We start from the raw sequence: 27,982 nt of genomic DNA, 5'->3' as shown, positions 1-27,982 counted from the left end.
AGGTAAAGCAGTACCTGGCTTCTGTTCTGTGCTTCATACTCGGCAAGGACTGTCTCTTCTTCAACACCTTCTCCTTAGCGAGGGCATTCTTTTCTTTCTCATTCTCTCGCTCTTTGTCTTTCTTCTCCTTTTTCTTCTTTTCCACCTGGAGACAGAACAGTGGAGGATCAATTAAAAATGAGCTTCCGCAGAACAGCCCAAGGTTAGGAGACGAGGAGGGGGGAATAAAAAAAACAAACACGCTGATGCAGTCGCTTCACTGGCTGCGTAATCTTTTCCATTCTCAATTCACAAGCACAGCTTCTATTTGTGCCCTGTCATCCCACGCACTGCGCTAGGGTTGATATAGTGACATGGCTTGACTTGGATCTACCACTTAGGATTTTATACTGTACATGTAAATAAAATCAGTCGTAAGATATTATGTAGCCTTCAAGACCTCTTCAAAAAAGAAAAAACAACAACACTACACAAGAGAAGACTTTTCTGGAATGTGGTCAAATAAGAATAATACAACTACTACTAATACAAATATATAATATAAAACAATATTAACAATAATGATAACAGCAACACAACGATGATGCTCACAACCACAACGATACGATCTACAACAAGAACAACAAAAACAACAATAATAATAATAATAATTACAAACCAGTTCAGTAACCTGCTTTGTGCTCGTCTTACGTACAGGCAGGGAGTCCCTGGGTTTGCGTGGCGTGATGTCAGGGCTGCTTGCCGAGACCCTCCATCGCTCGGAGCCTCTGTGGTGGGGTCTGTGGTGGTTACAGGCTGTGAGGGGGCTGGCAGAGGCTGAGCGAGGGCACAGGGGAGACACTGCAGAGGAAAGGGAGGATGCCCAAATCAAACTAGAGCCACAGCTTACTGACACTGAAACCAACCATTCAGAATGAGCACAGGAAGTGAAGCAGCAAGCGGTTCAGCTCAGCCCTTCATCATTTAAAAGGTATGAATGTGACGCACTGTACGAGTTTATGAAGTTTAATACAGTATTACAGGAAACAGTTCATGACTGCTAAAGCAGAGAACACCAGTCTGACAGTTAACATCACACTTTACTGAATCCATCAAAACAAACCTTTACATCCAGATCTTCAAAACATATCAAAATATAATCCAGATGGTGACAAATCGCCACAAGTAATCACATCCACACCCTGATGCGAGATACTTTGTGAATAGGATCCACACTTCAGGTTTCCCTGATGTATGCTCCACTGCTTTTTGTGAATAAACTCCCTCAAACTCTGTAACCGAGACTTACGGGAAGACTTACGGGAGTCTTTGCTGTTTCCCAGCAGTGTGGCGACACTCCTGCTCCGGGCGAGGAAGGACAGGGTGGGGGTCATCAGCCGGTCCACAATACTGCTCTCCCACGGGCTCAGCTGCAAACTCCGGGCTGGAGAGGGAAAACCAACACCGTTATCTACAGATAGATCTAATACTGTACCTAAACACAGTACAGCATCCTCATCAGAATCCCCAGAGTCACGCAACTGCATTCTAGAACATCTACAATCAAGAATCAACCAGGCATCTATTGTGCCACCTTGCACCTGATGATGTCATGCATACCAACATTCAAACCTTTGATTGAAGACTTCTCATTGGCTTATAGTTCAGCAGAATCATTAAATATGTAGATCAGCAGTTTAGGCCACTGTAAGTTTCATTATTATTAAACAATTACATAAAATAATACTAGTGCATTCTGTTTAAGGCATAAAGACAGGGTTTAAAAGCCAATGATGGGCATGCAGTATACATTGCCCATATGTCTTACTGTATCACATATATAGAAGGAGCCTATTTTGTATAATTCCTATATATTAAAATAGTAAATATTGGACTTTGTACAGAGGGCAGGAACATGAGTATACTTGTATTCCACAATTCTTTTCAAGTGCCCAATTATTGTTTACTCCATAGTGACCCCTGCTGGTTTGGGGGACAGAAAACACTGCAGCAATGACCACCAATACAGTACCTTCTGTCAAACCATATGGTTTACATCAATTATATAGAACCCCTGCTTCGGCTTCAGTTAACTGCCTGTGATCCAATAGGGATGATTTATCCTATGTAATTGAATATTGGATTCCCAATATTCAAACACACAAACATCATATGCAAGTGCAGGACATTTAACATTCTGTACAGTTATAAAACAAGAAGACAAAAACGGACACATAGTCTTTCCAGGTTTTACACAAACTTAACCTGAAAAAAGCATGTTGCCAACATTTATTACAGAATATGTCCACAGTAGGTTGAATAACAAATAGACATTGGCAATGTGTCATGAAACTGACTCAACCAGTTCCTAAAACACAAACCAAACTTGTGACCTAGATTGTGATACTCTCATGAACTTCTGCAAATTAATATCCATCAGACAACTGGTTCTCTAGATCTAGGTCCCAAGGTCTTTTAAAGAATCAATATGCTGAACATGAAAAGTGATGTGAAGGAAAGACATAAGTGTCATAGTCCTTCAAGTCTGCTCTTTTTAATGCAATGATAAAAACACCACTAGCAAGAAGAGAAGCCACCTAGGGGAGTGCATGACAGTAAGTTTGAGAAAGTGCAGCTTAACTGTTGATCTTTAAGCACCTGAAGCAAATCAATATTCTGGTCTTCTCGTCCAAAATCCCATGCAAAAAAAAAAAAAAAAACATTAAAAAATCTCCCCCTTCCTCTCCCCATCTCCATTCTGTTGATTCCAAGTGGTACCGCTTCAGGAATGCCAATTGCAAAGGAAAGACAGGAGGAGTTGTTCTGGGAGACAATACAAGACCAGACTGGAGGATGTCCAACTATCGGAGAGAGGGTCACCTTCAAACAAGTTCCACCTCAGCAGGAAACAAACAAACCCAAAATGTATAACCGTACCTTTCTTGAGACAATTGTGCAGCTGTTGCATAACTATTATAGGCTTTAATAAAAAAGGCACCTAGTTTTAAATAAGAATACCACGATACAGCTCCACAATAAAAATCAGTTAGACTTTAAAGGATTATTTCATAGGTGGCAATTATTCTCTCCTACTTTTCTCCAATTGTATACTCTTTCAAAAGCTAACCAGGAAGTCTCAAAGTGCGGTGCAGCTATAAACTGCTTCCCCACTGCTACACTAACCTGTATCGCTTCAACCCTTAAGTTTTTGTTCCTGTAGTTTTAGTACATTTAAAAGGTGCCCAAAACATCAGTCGACTTGTTTTCTTAAAGTTCTACCTTTCTGTAGTTTGCAAGCGTGCCTTTCATGTAGGCAAGAGCAGAAGTGGGGAAGCAATTTAAAGCAGCACCATCGCCGTGCAGCTTCCTGTTTTATAAGAAAAGATAGGAGAAAAATGACAGACAAGTGGATAAATCATGAGCGAATCAAGCAGATCACACACACAAGTGAACCGGTTTTGCTCTAGAAATGAATTACGAGCCAAGCCATGTCTTGTTCTGTCCATCTTCTTGTTGCTTCACAAGGATACCATGAATAACTCCTCTTATTAGCTACAGAAGGCCAGGCCAGGGCTGTGTAATAGTAGCATCATTGTGCTCTCTTATCTCCTTCTGAAGCTGTCAAGTAGGCATGAAGGCCACTCACACACAGCGCAGGAATCAATGGAAAGAAACATCCGTAACTGTCCAAACAATAGCAATGGCCTTCGACTCCCTAAAGGAAACCTTCTACATTACATCTTTGGCATTTTGCCGACGAAAGGTCTGGATTAGGCATGCTGCATGGAAAATAACATAATGCCCTAAAAAAATAAAAGGGTCTACTACATAAAGGCTGGGAATGCTCCAACATCTATACAATGAGTCTTAATACCAGTAAACCTGCTACAAAGCAGTCAAATACTATACTAAGCCACTCCCAACCTTTTCCTACATAATGCAAGAAGGTATTCGTATGTATCAATATGTTAAGACAGAACAGCCATGAACTTACTTTCTTAGAAAATTCTGATCTACAGTTACACAGTAGACCTTTTCTTATAAATAAAACACAAAAAATATATAAACACTGGGAGGAGTAACCCCTCCCCCAATATTTGCCACCAGTATCAACTCTGTTTTATCCAAACCCCTGTTTATTTACTTCTTGCTGGTTCCCCGGAGCGGTTAGGATAAAGAGGGTTTTATTCTCTGGTATATCCCGAAAGAAGTCTTGGTTTAACGCAAACACAATTACGAGATGTCTGTAAACATTATGTGCATTCACAAAACAGGGACAAGACACGTTATAACAAAGTATGATTTACTGCAAGGCATGCAGCTTTTATACAAGATATGGCTATCGGTTAGACTTCTTCAAAGGGCGTCAGAATTCAGGTTTCAGGTAACTCTGGGTTCCCTTCTTGAACTAACTGCTCCCCCCAGCACCTGGTGGGCAGGCATACCTAGAAATGCTGTTCATACTCCAGCCAGCTTTCCAGATGGGACTTTTCCATTCTGCTTGTAGCGTATTTTTAGACTGGAAATATTTTGATATGTTGTAGTGGTTGCTAGCCTGGTTGCTAAGCAACATGATGGCACGTCTGTACCCCAATACAATAAACACTGAATAAATTAATATTGGACGCTGAACCAAGTGTCTGGAGAAGGTCTTCTGGGGTCAACAGCACCCTTTTGTCCTTATTTCTTTTCTTGTAATGACAATTTAATACAGGATTCCTCAGAAACGTTTGCACGGCAAACCAACTGCCATTTTGACTGTCAAGCTTTTTGAGGTCATTAGTAGACCTGTGTAAACCTTTCACAGTCTGTCAGAAAACTTCAAGTTTTTTTTTTAATTTAAAAGGGAAATGGCTACAAAAAGTCTGTGTTGACAAGCCTCTTGTGTTTTCGCTGAGACCGTCTCTATTGTCTTGTATTTGTGGATTGGCCATGCTTGAAAACCCTTTGTAGAATTCTATATAGAGTGGACAAATGAGTTTCTGATGAAGAGGGACACAAAATAATATCACACACAGATGTATGGAAATACTGTCATTTTTTTCAGTCTATTTTTCAGTTTGTCATCATAGCCTGGAGACTTCAAAATTCAAGCTAAAGGCAGATAAGTTCCCATATTGCATTGCTTCCTTATTGAAGTCTGACTTCGAGGGCCTAAACGATAGTCCGCTGAATAGATGTATTGTGGTAACAGGAAGTGGTTTTATATGAATATGAAGTCAAGCATTCTCATTCTCAAATACACAAAATACTCCATAGTCTGGGGACCATGTCTGGATTTTCACCTTCAAGGAATCATCATACCATTAGTACATCTTGGGTTTAATTCCTTAGAGGATTTCTGCTTTAGAGGTGACCTCTGCAATTAACACAGTCTGACTACAGCTGTTCCTCCAATGGTCATTCAGTCGCCATTTTGGAAATTCCCAGCAGGCAATGCGTGTCACTGTTGACTAGTTGTGCCTACTAGTGCCTAGTACTGAATTGAAATTGATACAATTTGTAATTTGTATTAAAATAAAAAAACACATACTTTCACTTATAGGAGGTAGAATTTATATTTTAACAGGGCATGATGTAGGCTGTGCAAACAAAAAAGGGACAGTGCAGTGAAGGGTTGAACTCAAAACCAATTGGCATTTAAAAAACAAACTGAGGGAGGGTTGAAGACGGACTGAACGAGTAAAACAAATTTTAAAAATAAATCATAAGGTAGGAGGGATTGGAAAGCCTTGTGAAAAGGTGGCACAAGCAGGGAGACCCAGGCAAGTTCCTTACTTCGGTTCGGTGAATTCCACAGGGTGGCGGAGGATTTGGACAGTCTCTTGTTTATTACGGAATCCACGTGTTTAGGAAGGTTGACTGCCGACATCGAACATCTCCCTGAACCTGAGAAGAGTGTATAAACAAGAACATTCACAACTGAGGCTCTAGAAGCACTGCTGAATACGACGCTTACAGGGACTGTCTCAACACACCAGGGGCAGGAACCCTGCTTTCCATGTCCGCTCACGTTGACAGCACACTGGAAACCATTAGCATACTTGACAATATGCTCTTGATAACGACACACACTCACGAATGTGCTCGTTCCAGGGCTATTTAATTATTAAAGACCATACTCCACCACCCACCAGCACCACAATCCACCACCATTCACTCAAGAGCAGAAACACATGATTCCAGTGAAAGAGAACCAGTCAGGAAACAATATGTTGCTCATTGAAAACAAATACTCTTAAACAAAACAAAAACACCAACCTGGGATTGCTGCTTTAATACAAATATGATTTAACCCTTGCAGTCCTGACAGGACCTCAAGGTCCTGCCTTACCTTAGAGCCATATGTTTAATACATGCCGTCGGAAATCACGCTGGAACCTCACAGGACTCCTAGTTCCTAGTCTGAGGTCGTGTAGAAATATATGTACAAAATATATTCTGTCCTGCTCTCAGGTATACTCAATAAAGGAGTTCCTTCTTCAGCTCCACAAAAATAATTCAGGACAGCAAGAATACGTTTCATCCATTTTCTTGCATCTTGCCAAGTCTGTATTGTTCTTGGGAATACCTTATACTTCCCATAAAGTCATAACTCAATTATAAAAAAACATATTCATACACACACACACACACACACACACACACACACACACACTACAAGAACCTGTGACTGAAAAGCCACCTACTCCAGGAACACAAACACAGAAAGGGCTGGGGCAAGGCCACAGATTTTTTAACCTGTTTGTAGTGGTGATATACTGACACCTTGTGGCATTCTAATGAAATAGCCACGCTCAAACACCAGTAGAACTCCCAAAAACTCATAAACAAGAGTATTTCATATTCAAAACAGCTTAAACTCGGTACCTTGACATCGCTGCATGGTTTTCAAGCACATGAAATTTTGTAATAGAAAGCTGTTCCTGTTTTACATAATGTTTTAATGCTTCAATGGTGTAATATTTTTATGGATATTGTGAGAGAGAGAGAGAGAGAGAGAGAGAGAGAGAGAGAGAGAGAGAGAGAGAGAGAGAGAGAGAGAGAGAGAGAGAGAGAGAGAGAGAGAGAGAGAGAGAGAGAGAGAGAGAGATGGCTGTTGATGTTCTAGACCATTTTACTTTATATTTAATCTCGACGACTTTAAAACAAAAGGTAAGAAAATATAATACAATTAAAAATAAAACAGCAAGTTCAGAAAGCGTTGGTATCTCTTTAAGGTAAGTATTATTTTTGATAGGTCACTTCTGACTCACCAGTTATTTTACTAAACAAACATATAAATTGCACACCTTTCTCCCACACACAGCTGCATAATTTGCACTGGTTTATGCAGTGGGTCTTGTCGACACTGGCAATTGAGTTTAACGTAACAATCGCTCACTGACCTATTCACTTAGGTACATATCCAGAAGTTGACACAAAAGGTGTTTAAGGCGGTATTATTAATTTAAGGTAGTATTGAGAGTGGATGTTTTAGCTTGATGAAGCTGAATGATGCATCTTAAGCTATGACAAAGTAGTGAGGATATAGTTAGCGTACAGTAAGCAATAGTGCTCCAACAGCAATATTATGGCAATTTAACCTACCCAAAAACAGAACACACTAAGTGGCTATTGAGTCTTCCAATCTTCTCTTCAGTGCAAAAAGTGCTTAGGTTGAATTGGTGTTTAATTAGTCAACAAAAGCACATCATAAAAAAAAACAAGCGTGATAAAAATGATTTAGTGTTACTAATATCAAGGCAGAAAAACCACCAGCTGCCCTGCAAATACAAAAGCACCCCCAGCCACCACACCCAAACTCCAAACACAAAAGAAATATTTCCCTGTTTCACACGACATGCAGTAAGACTTGAGCATTAAAAAGAACAGCACTGGGTTTGCCAAGGTCTCAACACCTAGCTCTTTTAAGCTTAAAAGAGTAGGTCATTCTTCATGGCATTTCATTTCAAGATTACAGGCAGTTTAAAGACCGACCCTGAAATAACGACAGTCCTGAGCGTTTACCAAAGAGGACACACACACGCACACGCTTCCACCACCTTGGAAACACAATGAAGCCAGCTTAACTTAAACGACAATAGTATTCGGATGCCGTTCCCAGGTCTTGTTAAATCCAAATACTTCCCTATAGTCCACAAAGCTGAGGCAGGAGAGAGAATGGATTTTGCTATGGACTGCACCTTGTGAACTCTGCCTCCTGTTCCATGTCAGCAGCTCACCTTCTCTCTGTGTGTTTTGATTCAGACCTCCAGCCCAAGACCATCTCTGTCGACGGATTTCTGCCCAGGTTTTCTTTGTCGATCTCTGAATTGCAGCTTCATATCGCTCCTAGAGGAGAAAGCAGCACAGGCACTTGTATTAGACAAGCGAACGAGCTGGAGACCACATTTATAGAGCAACTTAAACCACAACATTTAAAGCATAAAATAGTGTGTACTGCCACAATGCAGGGATGGAAACAAGACTCTTATTGCATAGCAGTTTCACCCACTCCACTTTTTACTATGAGCTTGATTAGCCACAGAGTATAGGTAACAAGCTCAGGTGTGTTTTATTAAACTCACTGTAAAACCAGGAATGGATCAAACTAATATGCAATGAGAGTTCCATCCCTGCAATGGGCTGCACTGATTCCCCATGATGCGTTTTATAAATTTTCCTTAGGGATACTTGATCACAGTGAGTAATATACATTGGTACATAAAATGACTTGCAACAGGGAGATGCAGCTTTTATATATTGCATGCCTGGTATTTACCAATCAAAAAAATATTTTATGAGAGCTCATTTCGGCGAGTGGCATTTGCCAAGCACTGTAGATCCGTTTGCAAGATGCATCTGTGTATCCAGCATCTCCAAGGGTTTAAAAAAAAAAAGATTGCCATTGTGCCATGTGAATGGCCATGCATGGTTGCAAGCAACCCATCAATAACAGGCTCGGAGCGAGGAAATGTACAGAGCACAGCACCTGGCCGGTGGAAGTGACAGTTCCTGGGGAAGCGTGGTGGCAGTCAAGACTTGATTTAAGGAAACTGCTTCCTGCATTGCCCTACATCCCAAAGAAGCTTTCTGTACTGTTGTCCTGTGCAGCATCACTCAGACTTAAAAGTATCATTTGGGTTGGTTTATCATTTAGAATTCACAATTCTCTCAAATCAATAAGTAACCAAAATCTGGAAGCAGTGGTTCTTTCCTGAGGCCTACCTTGTTTTTCTCCAGTTTCTGCCTCTGCCTCTCCTCCAGTGCTGCCCGTCGTTTCTCTGCCTTCACCCTCTGCTCTTCCAGCTTCTTCCTCCGGTCCTCCAGCAGTTTCTCCCTCAGGTGCTTGGCTTTCTCCTCCTTCTCCAGCCACTGGGCCTTCTTGGCAGCTGCAAGAGAATCGAGAAACGTTAAGGTCTGGATTTCTTTCTCGTCATTGTAATGAACTATCCATAACTTAACTCGATCCGAATTCTACAGTGAAGCTAGAAGAAACACCGAAGGTGGCAGTGCCCGAAACGTCGGCCTACTTGACTCGTAGTTTTACTCTGTAACTAGAATGTTTTCTTTAGAAATCGTTAGCAATGCAAAGATTCAGAAACAGTAACAGCCCAAAGCTACTGTTAGGACTATGATTCTCCTGCCTAAATATGCACTGTATTTAAAAAAATACATTTATTTTATTTTGAAACTAAAAAATCTTGTAAATGTTCCTCTTTCTCTGTGTGAGTCGGATGTGCAACGTGGGTGTTCTGCTTGCACAGCTTTGTTGAATTAAAAACACACATTAAGCAATTTTTTTCATTTCTTCCACCCAAATGATTTGTAATAGTTTTGGTGACCAATTATTGGTTATTCTACAAACAGAACAGGCACGATAATTACAAAAAATAACAATGCTGTTATGGGAACAGACAGCCAGCCCACAACATATTCCTTTCAGACACTATTTGAATGTATATTTTTCATTGACAAATATGCCTGTAATTCTCTTGAAGGTGATTTATTTAGCTGCATGTATTAATTGTTATTATTTTATTTTTTTTAATTTTTTTTTAAACACAAACGGTGACCGACACATCTTCCAATCTGATAAATAACGGACAGTACTGGAAATGGTTGCATCATAACCTTTATCCCAATTTGTTCAGGCTGCTTGGGGCCAGGGCTGCTGGGAGATCACATGATTAACCAACCACACTTAGGATTCCAACTACCATGACGTCCTGCAGCTACTCAGAGCTCCTTGCACTGTAGGCCACAGTGATACAGCCCAGGCTTGGTCTTATCCAAATGTAGCATATACTAATGGGGGACTTATTCTGGAACAGTGCAGACATTTTAGCCCCATAGAAGAGTATATTTTATGAACATTTCTGTTTGATACAAGTCAGCAACTCCCCTTTGTCCACTTTCACCAGGGTCTCCACTTTAACAGATTTAATACCGTGGGTTTGGAGCCATCTGTGCAATCGCTGCCATCTCCAGGACCCCTTATGAAGAGACTGTTTCCTAGACAGGCTTCCTGCTTTTGTTGCTTCTTGGCTCTCTCTCTTAATTCCCAAGAACAATGCATTTCCAGTTGTCAATAGAACTGGAGATGTGCGGTCAGATAGAAGCCAGATGTGCTACAAAAGCACCCCAGAAACAATTTTTTTTATCCAGTGATACCAACATTTTCTCCATGTTTTTAGACCTACAGAATCACGGAAAAGAGGAATTTATAAGGTACATTTAGTATCTAGTATCTTTGAGGCTTTTGAGTTAGAACAAAGGGGTATATTTTTAGCCATCAAGATGGTTCAACATCATTGCTGCTTTTTATTTTAGAGCAGTACTGAGCAACTTCAAAACCTTCTTGCCTCTTCCATGTTAGTTAGTAAACAGCCTGCAGACATTTTCTTCTCTTATGAATTTTTTAACAGCACCCCAGGTTAAGAAGATCAGTGACAAGGTGAAATTAACTTTCAATATTCCGAATTTAGTTAAAATCAAGAAAAATTGTACAGGCACTTCTGGGACTGCTGTTGCTAGGCTCAGAGGACGTGTTGGCAAGCAGTAAGAAGCCCCGCCTTCTACAGCCTTTTATTGGCCCACAGCACTGACCAATAAGGAGGAAGAACATGCTGAGCAATTTGAAAAAATAAAATCTGGTTAAGACTTCCCACACTGTCTAAATTTAGTATGGTTTGTGGTTCAGGGTTCACGTTTGACTCTCCCAGGCCACAGATATAAAATTAGGAGTCACTGCTATTGCTGTTGGTAAACAAAAGTGAAGAGGATGCCAAGGAAGATTCTGTCTACTCCTGTCTTTAAAATCGAATAAACCAAGACTAGCTTCCCCTAATTGTCTTAGTGGGTAGTTAACTGTGAACATGTTCCTAGAAAGGCAGCTATTTCTGTTGTGGCACAAAATAAGAAACGCCTTTACTGTCAATACACCAGGAGACAAAAATCCTGATAACATGAAGTGTGTGGTAACCTGAATCCTGGTTTTGTGCGTTGCTCGCATGAGAGGAAAACCTGCAAATGATTTAAGCATGTTTTACTGCTTTCATTTCCAGTCTGTTGCTAAAGATACGGCATGTTGTCTTAGCATGTCTTCAGGGTATTCCTCAACTGCTGCGTTATCGCAAAACGGAACCGCAAGAAAAAGGAACACTGTGCCTTTAAGGTTTTTTCTCCTTTTTATTCCTTACTGTGAAGAACTGTGGTGCTGATCTGGTGGAGATACGGAAGGTATGCATGCATGCATGCAATGCAATGCAATGTGTAGACCGAAACAGATGGAGATAACAGTGAACTAACAACAAACTGATCTGAACAAGAAAATTGACTTTTCGGCCAAGTGTTTCCAATTTCCCTTTGGTTCTGTTAAATGGTAGGGGAGGTAAAAAGCTTTACGGTCGACAGATGTAGCCATCTGTTTATTGATCAGCTGTAATGAGTGCTTTAACCCTCTTTCCATCAGGAGTTAGGAGTTTGAAAGGGTGGCAGTTTAAATACACACAGTATCTCCAATTTGGGGTAACTCTTGTAGCATCCCCTGGAAAACATTTTACTCTGGGGCACAAATGCAATCTGGATTATTAACTATAGCAACATTGCTGCTTTTTGATAGTGATATTTGAGTCACTCTCAAATGTAAGAAGAAACCGTTCAATGCCTTGAGTACCTTAATGCGCTACCTTTAAAACGCATTGACTGGGTTTAATGGAGAAAGGAGAGCTGAACAGACATTTTAAAACAAGAAAATTCTGAATAAGTCCTCCTATTCAAAAAGGACCAAAAATAGAACAAAAATATGAGATCCTAACAAAAATACACACCAAAACAACAAGTGCACAATGGTCAAAAGAGGAAATGGTACTGAAGTAGGAAGAAATTGATTAAACACACACACGCAACACAACACAACACAACACAAACTCACACACACATCACGGATGTAAACTTCAATTTACTAGAAATCATAAAACCACCACCACGGATTTGAACAATGACATTTTAAACAGATTTTGCTGCTTACCTTTACTCAAGTTACGGCTTTCTGAGGAACAAAAAGAAATACAAAGAGACTCCATCATTCATGCAACTTGGAGGTACTGTGTGGCCGCCACCACCACAGATGCATTTCAGGTAAGCTGTGATATTATACTCAATGTTTTATATCTTTGTGTTTTTGTTGTATGTTTAGCAGAGTTGCCAACACAGGAGGAAAAACAAATTGACAAGAAACTGATAATTCAGTAACCATCTGTTCTTAACCCACTCAGTTCCACTGTTCTCATTTGACGACGGGCTACTTTCATTTTTGGGGGCATTTTTAACTGGCATCATCTACTTGTTCTTTGAATTTTCTCTTTAAATGATATTGTTATGATAACTTACTCTGATTCTGTTAACCTCAAAAGTCTAAAAGTAACTGCAAATATAGTCATTCGGATGCTTTTATGTTGCCTCATTATAAAATAGGAAAATGAAGCCTAAAAATGACACATTTGTTGGTGTTTTCCTACCCACAGTGATGTTAAAGTGTAATTTTTTTTTAATAATTTGGTACTTAAATGGGTAATGACCACATTGTTGTTTTTGGTAAGGCAAATTTTAATTTCTGTACCACTATGTAAAACTAGAATAAAACACTGCATCTGAAAATAGCAATTCAGTTGAAAAATACTTTGACATGAATATGCATAGAGGCATGTGATTGACTCCCCCACCATACAGAAATTAGACTTTCCACAGAAAACCAATGCAAGCATATACACCAGTGCTTAAAGAGTTAATAGTCCAATTGCCCAAATCAGAGGTACATTTTTAAAAACAGGCACTCCTTCATGCTCTCACTCCTCCACCAGGAGGCTTTCATCCTTGACATTCCCTTGCCCTGTCTTTCATGAGCCTACACGTGAAACCTGGTCCCTGGAATCCTTACCCAGATACTTGGCTCTCTCCTCTCGACGCTCCTTTGCCAGTTTCTGTCTCTCTTCTGCTTTCACTCCATCTGCACAGAGGGAAAAACTAAAAAAGTCAGCATTCACAAGCAAACTCCAGTTCAATGAACTACATTAAAAAGTATATTGCATTTAAGCCGCTGTTGATATTTATATAATAAAAGCACAATAGAACACAACACACCACTTGTCATAAATCCTAATTTACTTTCTCAGATTGACAAGATCGGACCAGCTAGTCACTGAAACAATAAAAATCAGATAACCCAACAATGCAATTCTTTGACAGCCTAGTAATCGCGCTGAAACTTTTATAGTCTTGCATATGTATTGCGTGCCATTTACAGGATCTCCCTATTTGTTTAGTAATGCTTTAGAAGCCCAAACCCAGCATGCAGACAGACAGAGAGTGGACAGGCTGACTATAAAATCCCTTTGCATCCCTTTACACCAAACAGGGGTTGCTATCTTGGCTCTAGTTGTAACCTGTATGGTTCATTATTAAGCGCTCAGTCTGGCCACGTTTTGTCTGCAGGTAACTGTACGAGACAAACACAGAGAATAAAATAAAAAAATAAAAAACATTATTTTCACAGGACACAGACAACACTTCTTGATAGAGGGAATCCTTGAATTTGGTTAAGGACCCAGTTAAAGATGAGATATTTTAAAATGACAAAAATAATTCAGTGTTTATCACAGGTGGAAGACCAGATATCAAGGAAATGTTTTAGGTCAAAACGTTCCCTCTAATCCTAAAAAGTGAAACAGTGTTTTGTTACTCTGATATTGCAGTAATTCTGTGTACTGATACTCTTTCAATTCCATTATGCAATCATCCTTGAACTAAACACTCCTCTGATGATGTAACTCCAATGGAAAGGCTGCTATCTTTATTCCTGGGATACTGTAAACTTTGCTCTGTTGCTGTGTATTATGAATGCACCAACAAAACAGTAAGAATGTGCAGAATATCTTACAGTATGGAGAATTTAGATTGCTAGTTAAAGAGCTGTCAAACATCGGTACATAACATTGTACAATAAACCATTTCAGTAATGCTTACTTTAATTGGTTAATTACATAGATAAGTACATAGATAGACTACATATTACTTAATGTGGATGCACACTCTATAACAACATAATCTGTCTACTAAAATTCACCGATTAGCACACACACACACACACACACACACACACACACACAGCTATCCTAAATACACCAAATCACAAGCTGTGTGCTCCCAACTCTGCATCATCTCTTGAATCTCTGGGCTGTCGTTTCAGCAACGCCAGCAAAACCAAAATATGAATTTAAGCTGTAACTGCAGAACACAAAAGCAAAGGCTGTGCAAATCATAACAATGGGACTCTGTGGGGTTTAATCACAGAGCGAGGGCAGCCTGAGGAGAGAAAGAGAGAGAGAGATAGAGACTCTGCAGAAGGCATACGGACTAATCAGCCAACAAAACAAGACCTTCATGAACTGCAACAAACGCACTCCTGATTCAAGCAGAGTCATATGGAGATCAACCGCATTCTCAAGCTGGCAAAGCTTATTTGTTTCAGTTAGCATACATTTGAAGGGTTAACTGAATATTTGATGAGATCACGTAATCTTAATTAGTTAACATTAAAATGACAATTTTGGTACAATTGGATGTCAAATGTATTAATTATTGTAGGAAAGAAATGCCACAGATGGGTTGTCTATCCTTACTGTATACCTTTTTCTTCTTTTTTCTTTAGAATAGTTTAATGAAACAAAATACTAAAAAGATGTCATATTCTGCAAACGCAAACCAAAAAACAGAATTGGTGCTGAAGTTGGGGACCATAGTTTCGTCAAACTGTGATTCATTCAAGTATCAATGCATCCCTAAAAACCATACTGTCCCAGTAAATATAAGCAACATATTCAGCTCTCGTGAGCTTCAGGTTTCTGCAAAACTTATAAAGCTAGGCGGCTTCAAGATTCTCTATACCAATACCTTTGACCTGGAGTAAATTCTGGTTTCCATGGAGACTGTTGTTATTCTTCTTACCACCAGAATTCACCTACTCACTGGATTTATGGACAGTGCTTCAGAGAATGAATTTCACACTGGTGAGTAAACTACGTCAATGACAACAAAGGCCTACGTCTGAGAACCTCCCAGTTGCAGAGTGCCTTCCCTAACTGCTAGGCCATCTGTCTGATTTAGAGAGAGAAGAGAGTGTAAAATTTAATTAAAACATTAAATATTCTTTAAAAAAAAAAAACTTGCTCACCCCTCGACTCATTAAGAAACTGGATTCTGCCTGTTCTTTGCCTCCTACACCGTGGAAGATTAAGAGTTTTTTGACACAGTGATCTTCTCATTTACGTCCTATTTTAGCTTTCATTTAAAACATGATTAAAATGGCCATTGCACTGCCATTTTGATCCAACCAAGTGTTTTCAAATACAGTGGTTGTGTCACGCCAAATCGAATATTCATTAATCCTGGTACAAAAGGAAATAGGACAAATCTATACAATACTGAGATTTTAAATAGGGATACCTAGGTATTGTTTTCCAGGAACTGAAAGGAACTTAAAAATCAGACAGACCAATCCCAGCCAACAACTTCTGACCTGTTGCTAGGCAACTGGAACCAGAAAAGGGTTGTTTTGAAGGGAAAAATATCCACTTAATGGATTGGTTGCTTACAACAGTGGAGGGCTGCACTACAATATCCCCAGTAAAAGTACAAGTGATTGGCCTAAGTTACCCACCCACATCCCTCTAAAATCCCTTTTGATGTTAATGTAAGGTTTACTGCCATGTTTTTGTTATATAATATTGTATCCGAACGTTTTTGTTTGTCAGTTATACTTAGAGATTTTATAATCCTCTAATCCTCTCTATGAAAATGGATATTTCAATAAATGTTTCATAAGGTTTTTGGTTTTTTTTTTTAGCTGTAAGAGACAACACTGTCTTTGAAGCATAAACAAGACAAACTGTTTTAATTGATGTTCATGCAACTTGATACATCTGAATGAGCTGAAATTCATTCAAAATGGCTGTATCTAAAAAATAAAACACAATAAATAATAAGTATTCCAATTTTGTTGGTGACTGGCCTTTAGTGGAAAACCTGCACAATTGCCGTTAGCTGCTGCGGATTAGTTACTATGGTTTCTCTGACGAATCCAGTTTAATAACAAAATTACATAAATAAGACAACTAGAATATAAAAAGAACATCATAGAAACGTTTTACGCGAGAGGGCTGTATTTTGGAAGTACTATTTTGGGCTCAGTGGACTTTTCCGGCACATGGTGCATGGGCTTGGATAGAGGTAGTTTCTAACAATACAGAGTTATATCAGAGGCCTTACCACTGACATGTGCAAAGACACGCAGACTCCTTTTACTAATGAAAGGCAGATAAGGAAAACAGCACAGGGGAAATCTGAATCTCGCCTGCTTTAAAGTGACAATCGGAAGATATCCCTGAAAGCCTGTTCACCAATTATGGAAATATGCATATATTGCATTACTTAAAATCCACTTAGCACCTGTCTAAAACTCAGTTTGAGCTGAAAGCTGCAAAACTCACCCTGCATGTGTTTACTGCTCGTTTTTTGTTTAATGTATGTGGAGTGTGGTTGCATTGATGGATATGGTTTTAATCTTGACACATTTGCTTGTGAGTTTTTTAAACACCTGTTTCAGCTTTGAGAGTCATGGGCAGGTCAATATTGACAACTGATGATAATCTGTTCTCCATTGTCTAGGTTGCATACAAGATTAATTAACTGATGTATTGGTATGATACTGTAGCACACACCCTAAACCAAACCAAATAGAGTTTTACTTTCCATTCCACACAAGTGACTAAACCGTCACTTGAACACGTATTGCTAAATCAATTGTTGCTGCCTATAATAGACAACCAATATTTCAGTGTTTCACACAGCCCCTTTTGTGCAAGGTGGAGAAATACCTACAGTATTATGAGGCTACTAGACTTGCACATTCCTGCAAAGTGCTGTGTGCAATACTGAAAAACTGGCGTTCGTTTGATTAAAAGCTCCCCTGAGGTATCTGGCTGTACTGGCAGAGAAGTGGCAGATTGCTCCTGCAGACAGATGAGTAATACATCAAGGAGCCTGCAACTTTAACTCCAGCACAGTAATAAATGGTACCTTAGCTGTAGCTACCCATTGGAAAAAAAAAATTCTACTTCACATTTTCAGGGTAATCAGGAAATAGGATATCAGTGCAGCCAAGCTGTTAAGTTAATGACTGAGGGCCTTGCCAGTGTATGAACCAACTGAAATGACCCCAGGAAGCACAAGCAGTAAAGGGGTTCACAGTCGGAAACAACTGAAAGATCTAAAGAGCTGGCCTTGTGTTGCTTCCCTGTGTTTTGTTGCAAAATCAATGAAGGTCACAATACATGTTTCTTGAAATCCCTCAGACCTACTGTAGTGCATACGAACTGGTCTGCCAGTGAAGAGAAATTGACTCATTTTATAGCTGTTGAAGAAAAGATGAGGGTGGGTACCTTGCTTGGGTCGAGGGCTGACTCCCGGTGTGGAGGGGGAGGGGCCCGGTGTGGAGGGGGAGGGGCCTGGTGTGGAGGGGGAGGGGCCCGGTGTGGAGGGGGAGGGGCCCGGTGTGGAGGGGGATTGGTCACTTTTGGTTTGGATCTTCGCCTCTTCTTTGGGTTTTACTTCAGGAGCTGAAGAAAGAAAAAAAAAACACACATGGTGAAATCTGCTGTTGCAACTGCAAATATGAAACGTTCCACTGTCAAATCAGCTGGGGAGACAGAGAGACACAGCATAGAAATCCTGAACCACACCAGGCCACACCACAACAGCCACTAATACAATCTCAGACAGCCGGCAGGCTGCTGACGTTGAAAAGATGAAGGAGTGCAGGCTCATATAACACAGTACTCATAGGAAGGGCAGTAAAGTTTTGAAATCCTGACCACCATAACATTTTAAAATTAAAATTCCCATTTCTAGTAAGCTTTCTTAACTTTGAAACGTTAAGGTGTAATGCTATAAAACAGCCCTCTTCCCCATGTTGGTTCCCAGGTTTTGAAGTCCACCAGTAAAGTAATGGACAATCACTCATTATACAGTATTATTCTTCTAGTTGGACTGAAGAAGAATAGAACAGAATGGTGTTAAGTGGAGTTCTAACTGGAAAGAGACTCTGTTTAGAAATAAATCAAGGGGCACGAAGGATGTCTATAGTTTAGTCCCTTTACAGACTTTCTACAGTGAAGAGAATGTATTAATAATGTAAGATTATATAATGCGACTCAAGAAATCCTGTCAGTCCTATCATCCTCTGCACTGCGGATCCACAAACCTGAAGCAGCACATTATCCAAGACAAAAAGCAAGAGAAAGTCCTGCGCTTTGATTTGCTTTTATCAAACGTGTTTGTTTTTAGTTGAGAACAGCTCTTGAACCTTTCAGATTAAAGCCCTCTCTCTAGTCCCCGAGCTGGATGATTGAAACTGTAACGCTCAGCAGAATAATACTGGAAGTAAATCATTTTAAAATGCCTCAAACAATCGTTTTAAGAGCTTTCTGCATTCGAACCACCTTACAATCCGTTTGCAGAAACAGCGCCAGTTCTTTGAGGTTTACCCTTATACGTAAATGCAGCACAACCTGTGGGAAGCTTTATAAAACCCATACCTACACATAAAAAAGGTACATCTTATGTACTATAATCTAAAGCCCAGTTTAAACTACAGGGGTATCAGTATGCTAGTACACTTACTGTAATACACTTTACAGATTCCAGCACTTTTTGTATATTGCTTCTGTGGCTTAATACTGTTGAAAGTCTGCTATCCGGTAATTGCAATGGGAATGGATAGCTACTTGTTAGTCAGATTTTTGGACACCACCAGACTGTTCTATTTTGGACTGCAAGCAAGATGACATCATACCAGCCCGTAACTGAACCACAGAAACCAAGTCCCCATCTAAAAAGCAATTCCTAACAGTAATTCGAAGCATTCTCCCCGCTTCTCACTGTACACCGGAGGACAGGGACTCTCAACCTTCATTTAGCATGCCTGCTATTGCTTACTTTCGAGGATTACATCTGCAGCATCCCAAAGCCATGTTCAATGGGACATGAATACAGAATTTCCTATTTACCACAATCTTCCTAAATGAAACCCTCTGTGCTCAGTGAAGAGAAGGCAGACTTGGTTCAGAGTTCACATTCAACAAAGGTAACGCGAATATAAGCAACTGCAGACAACCTGCTGCATGAATGCACAACCAGAGGAATCTTCGAGTCACAGAGCGCACATGGGGAGGAGGACGATGTTAGTCTGTAGCATCTACATGCTTCCTCTTCAGTGACAATGGCACAAAGCAAAAGGCCAGCAAACCCTCCCCCTTCCCCTCTTTGTTGTTGTTGTTGTTGTACTTGACTATATTCGCAAGCCAAGACCTTGCCCCCATGCTGGGGAGAGGAGCTAAAGCTTCTTGAAGAGGATTTAACCAGCCTCAAGGTCACAGCTGTCTCTGGCTCCTCTCTGGCTGTGCTAGCTACTTCTAGGTCACAAGTCCTCACACTATTGGGAGGTCCTCATATCCTCAGTCTTGAACTAAATCAATCTATATTTTACAGATGTGTATAAGATCAGACTATACAAGGTATATTCTGCAAGAGGTCACCATGCTCACCCTAGACAGATACGATCAATACATATTGAATGCCGAAACAGTCAAAACTCAAGCCTGCATCAATCGCTTTCAAAGACATTTTTGTTTTATTTGGTCCACATCGCAAATGAATGTGCAAGTGAATAACATATTTAACATGCACTAATGAGAAGTTAAGATGCACGGTTCAGCAAAGCGTTAATTAGATAAATGTTTCCATTACTGCATTCCACACACTGAATACTGTCACTCCTTGAACAATAAACTATTAACTGTTGCTGTGTAGTTTTATCAAGTGTCTTGTCTGGCTCTTCAACAGTTAAAACTGGAACACTTTCTCCATAGACTGCATACAGGAGAAGTTAGAAAATGAGGTGGATTTAAACGTATGCAAATACAATCTGAGAAATCTCATTTTTCCCTCGAGTGCAGATGATAATTGCAGTCTTCTGGCAGGAGTAAAACGCGGCCATGTAAAAATAGCAACTGTATCTTTGTCAAGGCAGGGAAACTAGTAAGTAGGTCTGGATGCAACAGCAGCCTGCTCTCCTGAAACGCTCCAGAGGTTTTTGCTGAGTCGCTCTAAATTTCTAGGACATCAAACAAACCAACCCACACAGGCCTGCCACTCCCAGCAGAAGGCGCTGGGGCTTTAAGAGAATGAACAACAGCTGCGGAACTGCTTCTCCTTTCTATATAAAATATAAATGCAAGTAGAAAAAAAAAAGAGAGAGACAAACAGAGTTCCTGCATGAAAAAATAATGGTCTACTAGAATTCATGTCCTGGGCATGGTATAATAACTGCCAAGCAAAATACTAGTTTACTTCAAACCTACCCAACAATGCTGCACTTGTACCCGTATAGGAAAGGCTCCTTTTACAATGACAATGCACCCACCCTGCTAGAATTGTGCGCAGAATGGTTTTAGGAGCTTGACTTCAGGCATCTTCTAAGACGCAATCACTGGCTCTAAATCCAGTCGTGCATGCTTGGAATCAACTTGAACGATGCAGCCGTCATCACAATCTAGTGTCTACCTCTCTGCATCAATTGCATGAAATATCAATGACGGAATAGAATAAGATCTCTCGAGACACCTCCCAGTACCAGATGAAGGGTGGGGAGCATGAAGGTGGGGTGTTCATTCTGCTGGCTAGATGCCAGTTTGCATTTGCTAGCTGACTGCATAAGACTTGTGCACTGTTCACACAGCCCTCTATACAGTTCATTATTTATAAAAAGACTCTTCAAAAGGAGGCATTTCGAAATGGTACGAGGGATTTTTACAGGATTTAACTGTACCAGAGCAGCATAATTACAATTACAGCAGAAACATACTATATAACTTATTTTTTGCAAACAAATGGGTCACCAAAAGTGGTTGAAAATACAAGAATAATGATTGAATGACAAACAAATGCATACTTGAACTGTAATTGATCAATTATATGGTATAACTATCATTATGCAGGTGTGTCAAGGTTCAACTACAAAACCAATTACATTGTCATCAAGCAAGCACATATTAAAAACCTGGAATGGGCGAGACTGCTATGCAACTTGAGTCTTATTTACACCCCTGAACTGGTAGCCAGCATATGAATAAGCCCTCACCAATCCAGGTGTACAAATAAAATACCTTTTAAAATAGGTGTTCAGCTTCTTCCTGTTGACTCATGGAATGACACAATCTGATCACATAGCACTCCAAAGTGGAACATTATGCAATATCCGCTGTCCTAATTATTGCTTCAGGACTAACAAGAAAAGTAAGGGAACAAAACTGCTGTCAATTCCAGGGCCTGTGAAAACAGAACTAGGAATAGAGCTTGCCAAAAACAACAAAAAAAAACACACTGTACAGTCCCAACACTTAATTTACCCAATTAGTTCAATTACACATTTTATCAGTGACTACCTTACTGCTACATAATCTAAAGGCAGTAACATTTAGCAGGCTGTTTCTCTCCTGTCAGCGAAGTATTCGATTCTATCCTGCTCTCCATGCAAGTATCCCACAGGGATCAGCCTGACGTGAGAGAGACTGCGACTGACTAGGCATAAATAATGAAAGCAACTGGAGACCGGAACATTCTCAAGTGCTTCAAAGCAGCGCCTTGCACATGAACAAGTTCACCATGACGTTCTGGAGAAGCTCTATAAAATAACCCTGTTGTATGTACAGGAGCAGTAAGCAACCAAGACAGGGAATATTCAGCAGTCAGCACTGCTTTGAGAACACCTTACTATTCAACAGCAAGTGAAAAAAAAAGGAAAAGGCTTTTCACAGAAGCCTTCCAACACTACTAAAAACATTCATTTTAGGTAAAGGGGTTGACATTAAAAAAGCATGCCATGCTTTATAATAAGTTGACCATTTCTCTTATGGTAAACTATATATTTGTGCATGCACTTTGGGAGGACAGTTCTCTTGCTACCCCCCTGCTATGCATATTAACTAACTGGTTCTCACAGGTAGTAAATATCTCTGGCGTCAAAACAACTTTCAGACTTGGCGTCCCTGCTGAGGAAGCGAGATGAATCTCTGTGTAGGCTGGGTCAGGCAGCTGCACCGCCCAGCAATCCTCTCTGAAAAGCATTGTCGTACTCATAGGGTTTGGTATTCGAGCCACACCAGGGGAACGCGCCTGTCTGTTTCATCCACCGTGTTGGAATTCCCCATGGAGTCCAGACCTGCAGCAGTGTTCCTCTGAGCTTCAAGAGAACTAATCTAGGTCAGTTCCCCAAGAACCACTGGAATGCCACCAGCTGACCAGGATAGCAACAACGTTCCTTGGCACCCCTTCAACTCCATTAGCAGAATACCCAACAGGACTCAACGAACCAAAGTTAAAGTATGTACTAAACAAGCCGGGTGACAATTCCATCCCAGCTGGCGATCAGAGAGGTGCTGGGAATTGGAACAAATAATGATTAGCCTGGCTGCTTCAATAGTTTAAACTGCAGGTTTGTCTTTCCCCAGAGAATGCAGGCTCTCTGTCTGTTACTGCTACAAAACCGCAATTATATCATAGAAATTTTAAAATACCCCCAATAGTAACACCCAATATTTCTACATAAAAACAAATACCAATTTTATTTGCAGATCCTCATTTTGGGAAGTTTAAGGACATGCTTGCTGGTTTGTATTGTGGTCACTAGTTCCATTAGATCTTTATCACCGAACTGCAAGGCGAGGCACGTCTAACTTGCAACCCACACCCCTGGATAGAGACTGGCAAGATCAGGGTGCTTCCAGGCTGAAACTCATCAGACACCAGTGGAAACAATGATGAGATCATGGACACCCCCTGAAGCTGGAAACTCAACCCCCAACCACGGGGCTCATGTTGCACATGCACCAGCTCGCTTTGCACTGACTCACCTTGGCTGATTACGCACTGTGAGCGCATGAATAAATGAATTAATACATGCAGACACCAATGAGGTTGGAATTGGGTTAGGCTGTAGACTGTATTGACTTGTAAACCCACTAACAGTAAGGAGTCAAAGAATTTACCTTGACCTTTGAACTTTGCACAGCGATTTTGTATGACACACGCCACGCAGAAAAACAGCTGCCTGTTTGCAATACACATTATGAAACAGGTCACAATACTATTCACTGTGTACATGTGGACAGTACAGATTGATCAAGTTAGAAAACAGAAAAACGATAAGAAACTACGGGGTCGATTTGATACTCTGGGATACAAATGTTAATACAATACCAGGAGATCTCTGGATTGCCTTAACCTTAACAGAAGTGCATTTTTCATATAGATTACGGTATGTCATTATTACCACAGGTTATATTGTATGTTTTTCTTCCAGACACTTTGGGCAAGAGTAAAACAGACTTCACAACTTTTTTATATTCTTAAAACATCGATAAAATAAGCTCAAAGCAGCTTAATCCGATAGAGCTCCATTGACTCAATAGAAAATCTTCTCCCAAACTCTCTATATATCCCATAACCCTTTGCGCGCAGCGTGACAGCGGTCCCCATAGAGAATCAGTGGAGTTAAGTATCTTGGTGTAATACATAATATCTTTGATGTAAGTCAGTGTATCAATATAAACCAGTTTACATGTGGACAGGTGCATCACAACAGTATCGGTCTTGTACTGGTGTTGAAAAGTGAGTTAGGACAGAAAGTGTTATCTTGTCTGTATATTCTAAACCGAGAGTCAATTTACCAGTATCGTTCCGATGCAAGTGTGAACAGGGAAAATAGAGAGAGGTTACCCATAAAAACTGGGTATGATCCTTTAGAATACACCTAGATAAACATCAGGTGGCCCATCATGGATTATTTTATGGAGCAAAGAATGTATTTTCTCATTGTTCCAACTAAACTTCACGGCAGACAACCGCAGTACTGGTATTGCATAGCCAGGTTTACATGCACATACAACAGAGACGATTTTCTTGACGGATCTGTGACAGAAATTAAAGTGAAAATGGAGCAAGAGTTTAATGAGCACAGACTCGGCTCCCTTTAATCCATCAAACGGCTTTATTAAAATCAGAATTTATAAACTAAGCTGGGGCTGGCACTGCTTCCAGCATCACAATACAGAAGAGCTATCAGGATGAGTGTTTCAATCATGCTTTTAAATGTCTCCTTCCACAGAACAGGAAAAGCCAAAGATAATCAGGGTGGAATAAAAGACTGAAGGGCTGGCCTCAGTGTGTGGATCTGGTGACTAATTAAATATTAAAAGCCGATATTACAGCTATTGAAGAGATATGCTTTTGCAGAGAATGGCTTGCTGAATGTTACTTATTGGTGTTCCAGGACTGCATGAATGCTTCTTAACTGAAATTGGGAAATGCATTATGAGTTAAGAATAATGACCTAGTAATAAAAGATCAGACCAGTGGATCAAAGTACTGCCTTTAGGTCTATTTCAGTCCCACATAGCTAAACACAATAGGTAAATTACAATTACATTGGAAAGAGGCTGGTTTAATAACTATATCAACCCCCAGTCACAATTATTTATTTAGGCTTCATTTTTAGAAATTTGAAAACAGTTTGTGTATTGATTTCAAGAAGTTGTATTGATTTCAAGAAGTTGCCCTGCCAAAACTTTGGAAAAAAAGAAAATTAATTAAAAAAACAACAACATATGCATTATCAAATAGATACACAGGTAGGAAACTTAACGTGGTACAATTATGCACGCAGTGACTGAGGGAATATTTTGATCGACTGGAGTTTAAAATCATTAGAACTCATTCCATTGAATTCTACAGTAACTTGAATCTTTTTACATTGTTTAGCAACTTCCATTGTAAATGTAACAGAAACCACAGCCATGTTCTGCATGGCACTAAAAAGACAGAATTCACTCATTAGCTCATTTAACACATGCAAGTTCATGATGGACTGGAATGGCAATAAGACAATAAAGAAGGCTTTAAGTAATGAGAGGCATCTCATTTGGTAAGCGAGGGAGGGACACAGGGAGTGATGTGAAAAACCTAAAGCACAGCTTTACCGTCACCTAATTAACCTCTGCCTTGAAAAAGAGGGTGATGTCATTGCTGTCTGGCCATGTGTTACAGGGAGCTCAGCCCTGCTGAACTCAGTCTGTAAACATTACAGCAGTCCAAAGGCTGTTTCGATAAGACAGACGAGAAAAATAAATAAATAATAAAATTACAAAAACCTACAAAACTCTGGCCCCTGCCAACTGATCAGCTGCACTTCCTCTGCAGCCTCCATCTGTTAAATTCCAATAAATTCAACTTCTCCAATAAATTATTCATACAGGTTTTTCAACCGTGTCTGTCCAAGGGAAATAAAGCATGATGATTCACATTTCAAAAGGAGTTTTCAGAGGAATGCTGGAAGTTTAAATAAAAAACACTAGCATGCATACCCTCACTATAGGAATTTAGTGCAAGCCAAACATTCAGTAGGACACATAAAATCCAGGAAATACAAAATCTGGGTGAGCTACACCAAATCCACTCTGATTGAGAGTGGTGCCCAATGAAGGGCATACAGGATTGGGGTTCTTTGCTGGTGACTCTTAGATACACAAGATGGATTACTAGAGACTACAGGCCTCAGTCCAACCTCACTCCAGCCTACAATCCTCTAAAGAATGTTGAAGTGCCTCCAGTCATGCTTCTTTCATGTTTCTACCACTAACACTGGTTAATGAACAGTAGCAGTGGCCTGAACCTGACTCCAATTATCACCCCCTCCAGAAAAGCAATGCCTCAGGCCTCGGCATGCTTTGCACTGCACTGACTGCAGACACCAATTCCAAAAATCTCCAGTTACCACCTTGTCAGTCTGCAGTCTTCCATTTAGGCAATAAAGACCTACTGTCAAGGAACAGCAGCAATCCAATGAATGCACTGCCAATATAACTGGATTAACCAACCGCTAACCCTCCAATGGGTGGTAAAACAGACCTTACATAAAAGGTCAAATATGCCTCTCCGTGCTGCTGATAGAAGCCTGGGAAATGCAATGCAGCCAGTGTGTACTTAACACGCTCTTTCAAGCTTGTTCATTGTTTGCAAATTACTATATACTGTATAAATGGGTAAATATACTTACTTTTAACGTTTCCAAAAGTGCCAATAAAAACAGTTTGCTGTTCTATTTCAACTGAAAACACTGTCCTGTTTCGCCTTGTTAATTTATGTGCAAGATTGTTTTTTGTTACATAAGTTTAGAACTTGAGTTTTACTCAAAAGAAGTTACCAAGTTTTGTTAAAAAAAAAAAAAAGTTAGTTGTTTTTTTTTTGTTTTTTTTTTATAAATTTAGTCGTTGCCAATTAGTTTTTTTTTTTAAATTATTTTCTCCCCAATTTGAAATGCCCAATTATTTTTTTTTAGGCTCAGCTCACCGCTACCACCCCTGCGCTGACTCGGGAGGGGCGAAGATGAACACACGCTGTCCTCCGAAGCGTGTGCCGTCAGCCGCCCGCTTCTTTACACTCTGCAGACTCACCGTGCAGCCGCCTCAGAGCTACAGCGTCGGAGGACAACGCAGCTCTGGGCAGCTTACAGGCAAGCCCGCAGGCGCCTGGCCAGACTACAGGGGTCGCTGGTGCGCGGTGAGCCGAGGACACCCTGGCCGACCTAACCCCTCCCTCCCCCTGGACGACGCTCGGCCAATTGAGCGCCGCCCCCTGGGAGCTCCCGTCCACGGTCGGCTGTGGAATAGCCTGGACTCGAACTGGCGCCAGGCTATAGAGCGCATCCTGCACTCTAGCAAGTGCTTTTACTGGATGAGCCACTCGGGAGCCCAAAAAAAAAGTTAGTTTGAAGGAAAGCATGCATCATATTGTGTTTGCAGTCCGTTCAAATTTCTCAACATTCTCACATACAGTATTAACAAAAGGCAGGATTACTTTTCATTGGTTTCCAGCGTACTGCTTGTATAAGAAAGGCAAGAGCTGGATCTCTGTCAGTACTGTTAATGAGGCCTGCCCTAGAAATCTGAGCAGGATAGGATGCTATTCACAGTGATGCCTCTCGTGGTCTTCATGAAGCCCTTGGCAACATGCTTAATGTCCTCTTGGTGGGAGCGAGTACGGGTTAACCCACGGCTTCACCCCAGCTAGAACCTCTCTAGTTTCAGTTATTTCACGTGTCAGTGCAAGTACAGTATATACGTTTATCCCACACATACAGAGCAGAACACCCATAATGGAAAGCAAATATCTTTGTTAGCCAAGCAGACAAACATACACACCTGCTGTATAGTGTGTGTGAGGTTAGCACCGTGATTCTTTGGTTATTATATTAGGAGTCAAAGGGTGTTTCTCTTCATTAACAATGGGAGTTAAAGGAATGTTAACAGAGTTTAAAAATCTTACAGTTACATATGAACATCCTGATTAA

At 40.4% G+C, this 27,982-nt stretch overlaps 1 protein-coding gene across 11 annotated transcripts in view; it reads right to left on the bottom strand.

Annotated features, from left to right (window-relative positions):
* LOC117413168 (MAP7 domain-containing protein 1-like) overlaps window positions 1-27,982 on the bottom strand; it is a 51,516-nt gene that overhangs the window by 11,951 nt on the left and 11,583 nt on the right. For 2 of the 11 annotated variants that reach the window (XM_058997453.1, XM_058997452.1), the window contains exons 2-10: window positions 17,961-18,137; window positions 13,403-13,471; window positions 12,494-12,514; window positions 9,190-9,353; window positions 8,205-8,313; window positions 5,758-5,868; window positions 1,289-1,423; window positions 659-840; window positions 15-145 (exon numbers count right to left, since the gene is read on the bottom strand). In XM_058997453.1, the coding sequence (XP_058853436.1) occupies window positions 15-145; window positions 659-840; window positions 1,289-1,423; window positions 5,758-5,868; window positions 8,205-8,313; window positions 9,190-9,353; window positions 12,494-12,514; window positions 13,403-13,471; window positions 17,961-18,137 (1,099 nt within the window). The remainder of the gene's footprint in view (window positions 1-14; window positions 146-658; window positions 841-1,288; window positions 1,424-5,757; window positions 5,869-8,204; window positions 8,314-9,189; window positions 9,354-12,493; window positions 12,515-13,402; window positions 13,472-17,960; window positions 18,138-27,982) is intronic. The other 9 variants (XM_058997458.1, XM_058997457.1, XM_058997455.1 and 6 more) reach the window with 8 other exon arrangements.

This window comes from Acipenser ruthenus, chromosome 23 (genome assembly GCF_902713425.1).
Source record: "Acipenser ruthenus chromosome 23, fAciRut3.2 maternal haplotype, whole genome shotgun sequence".
NCBI classification, from domain to species: Eukaryota; Metazoa; Chordata; class Actinopteri; order Acipenseriformes; family Acipenseridae; genus Acipenser; species Acipenser ruthenus.
This window is presented reverse-complemented; position numbering and strand designations above follow the sequence as displayed.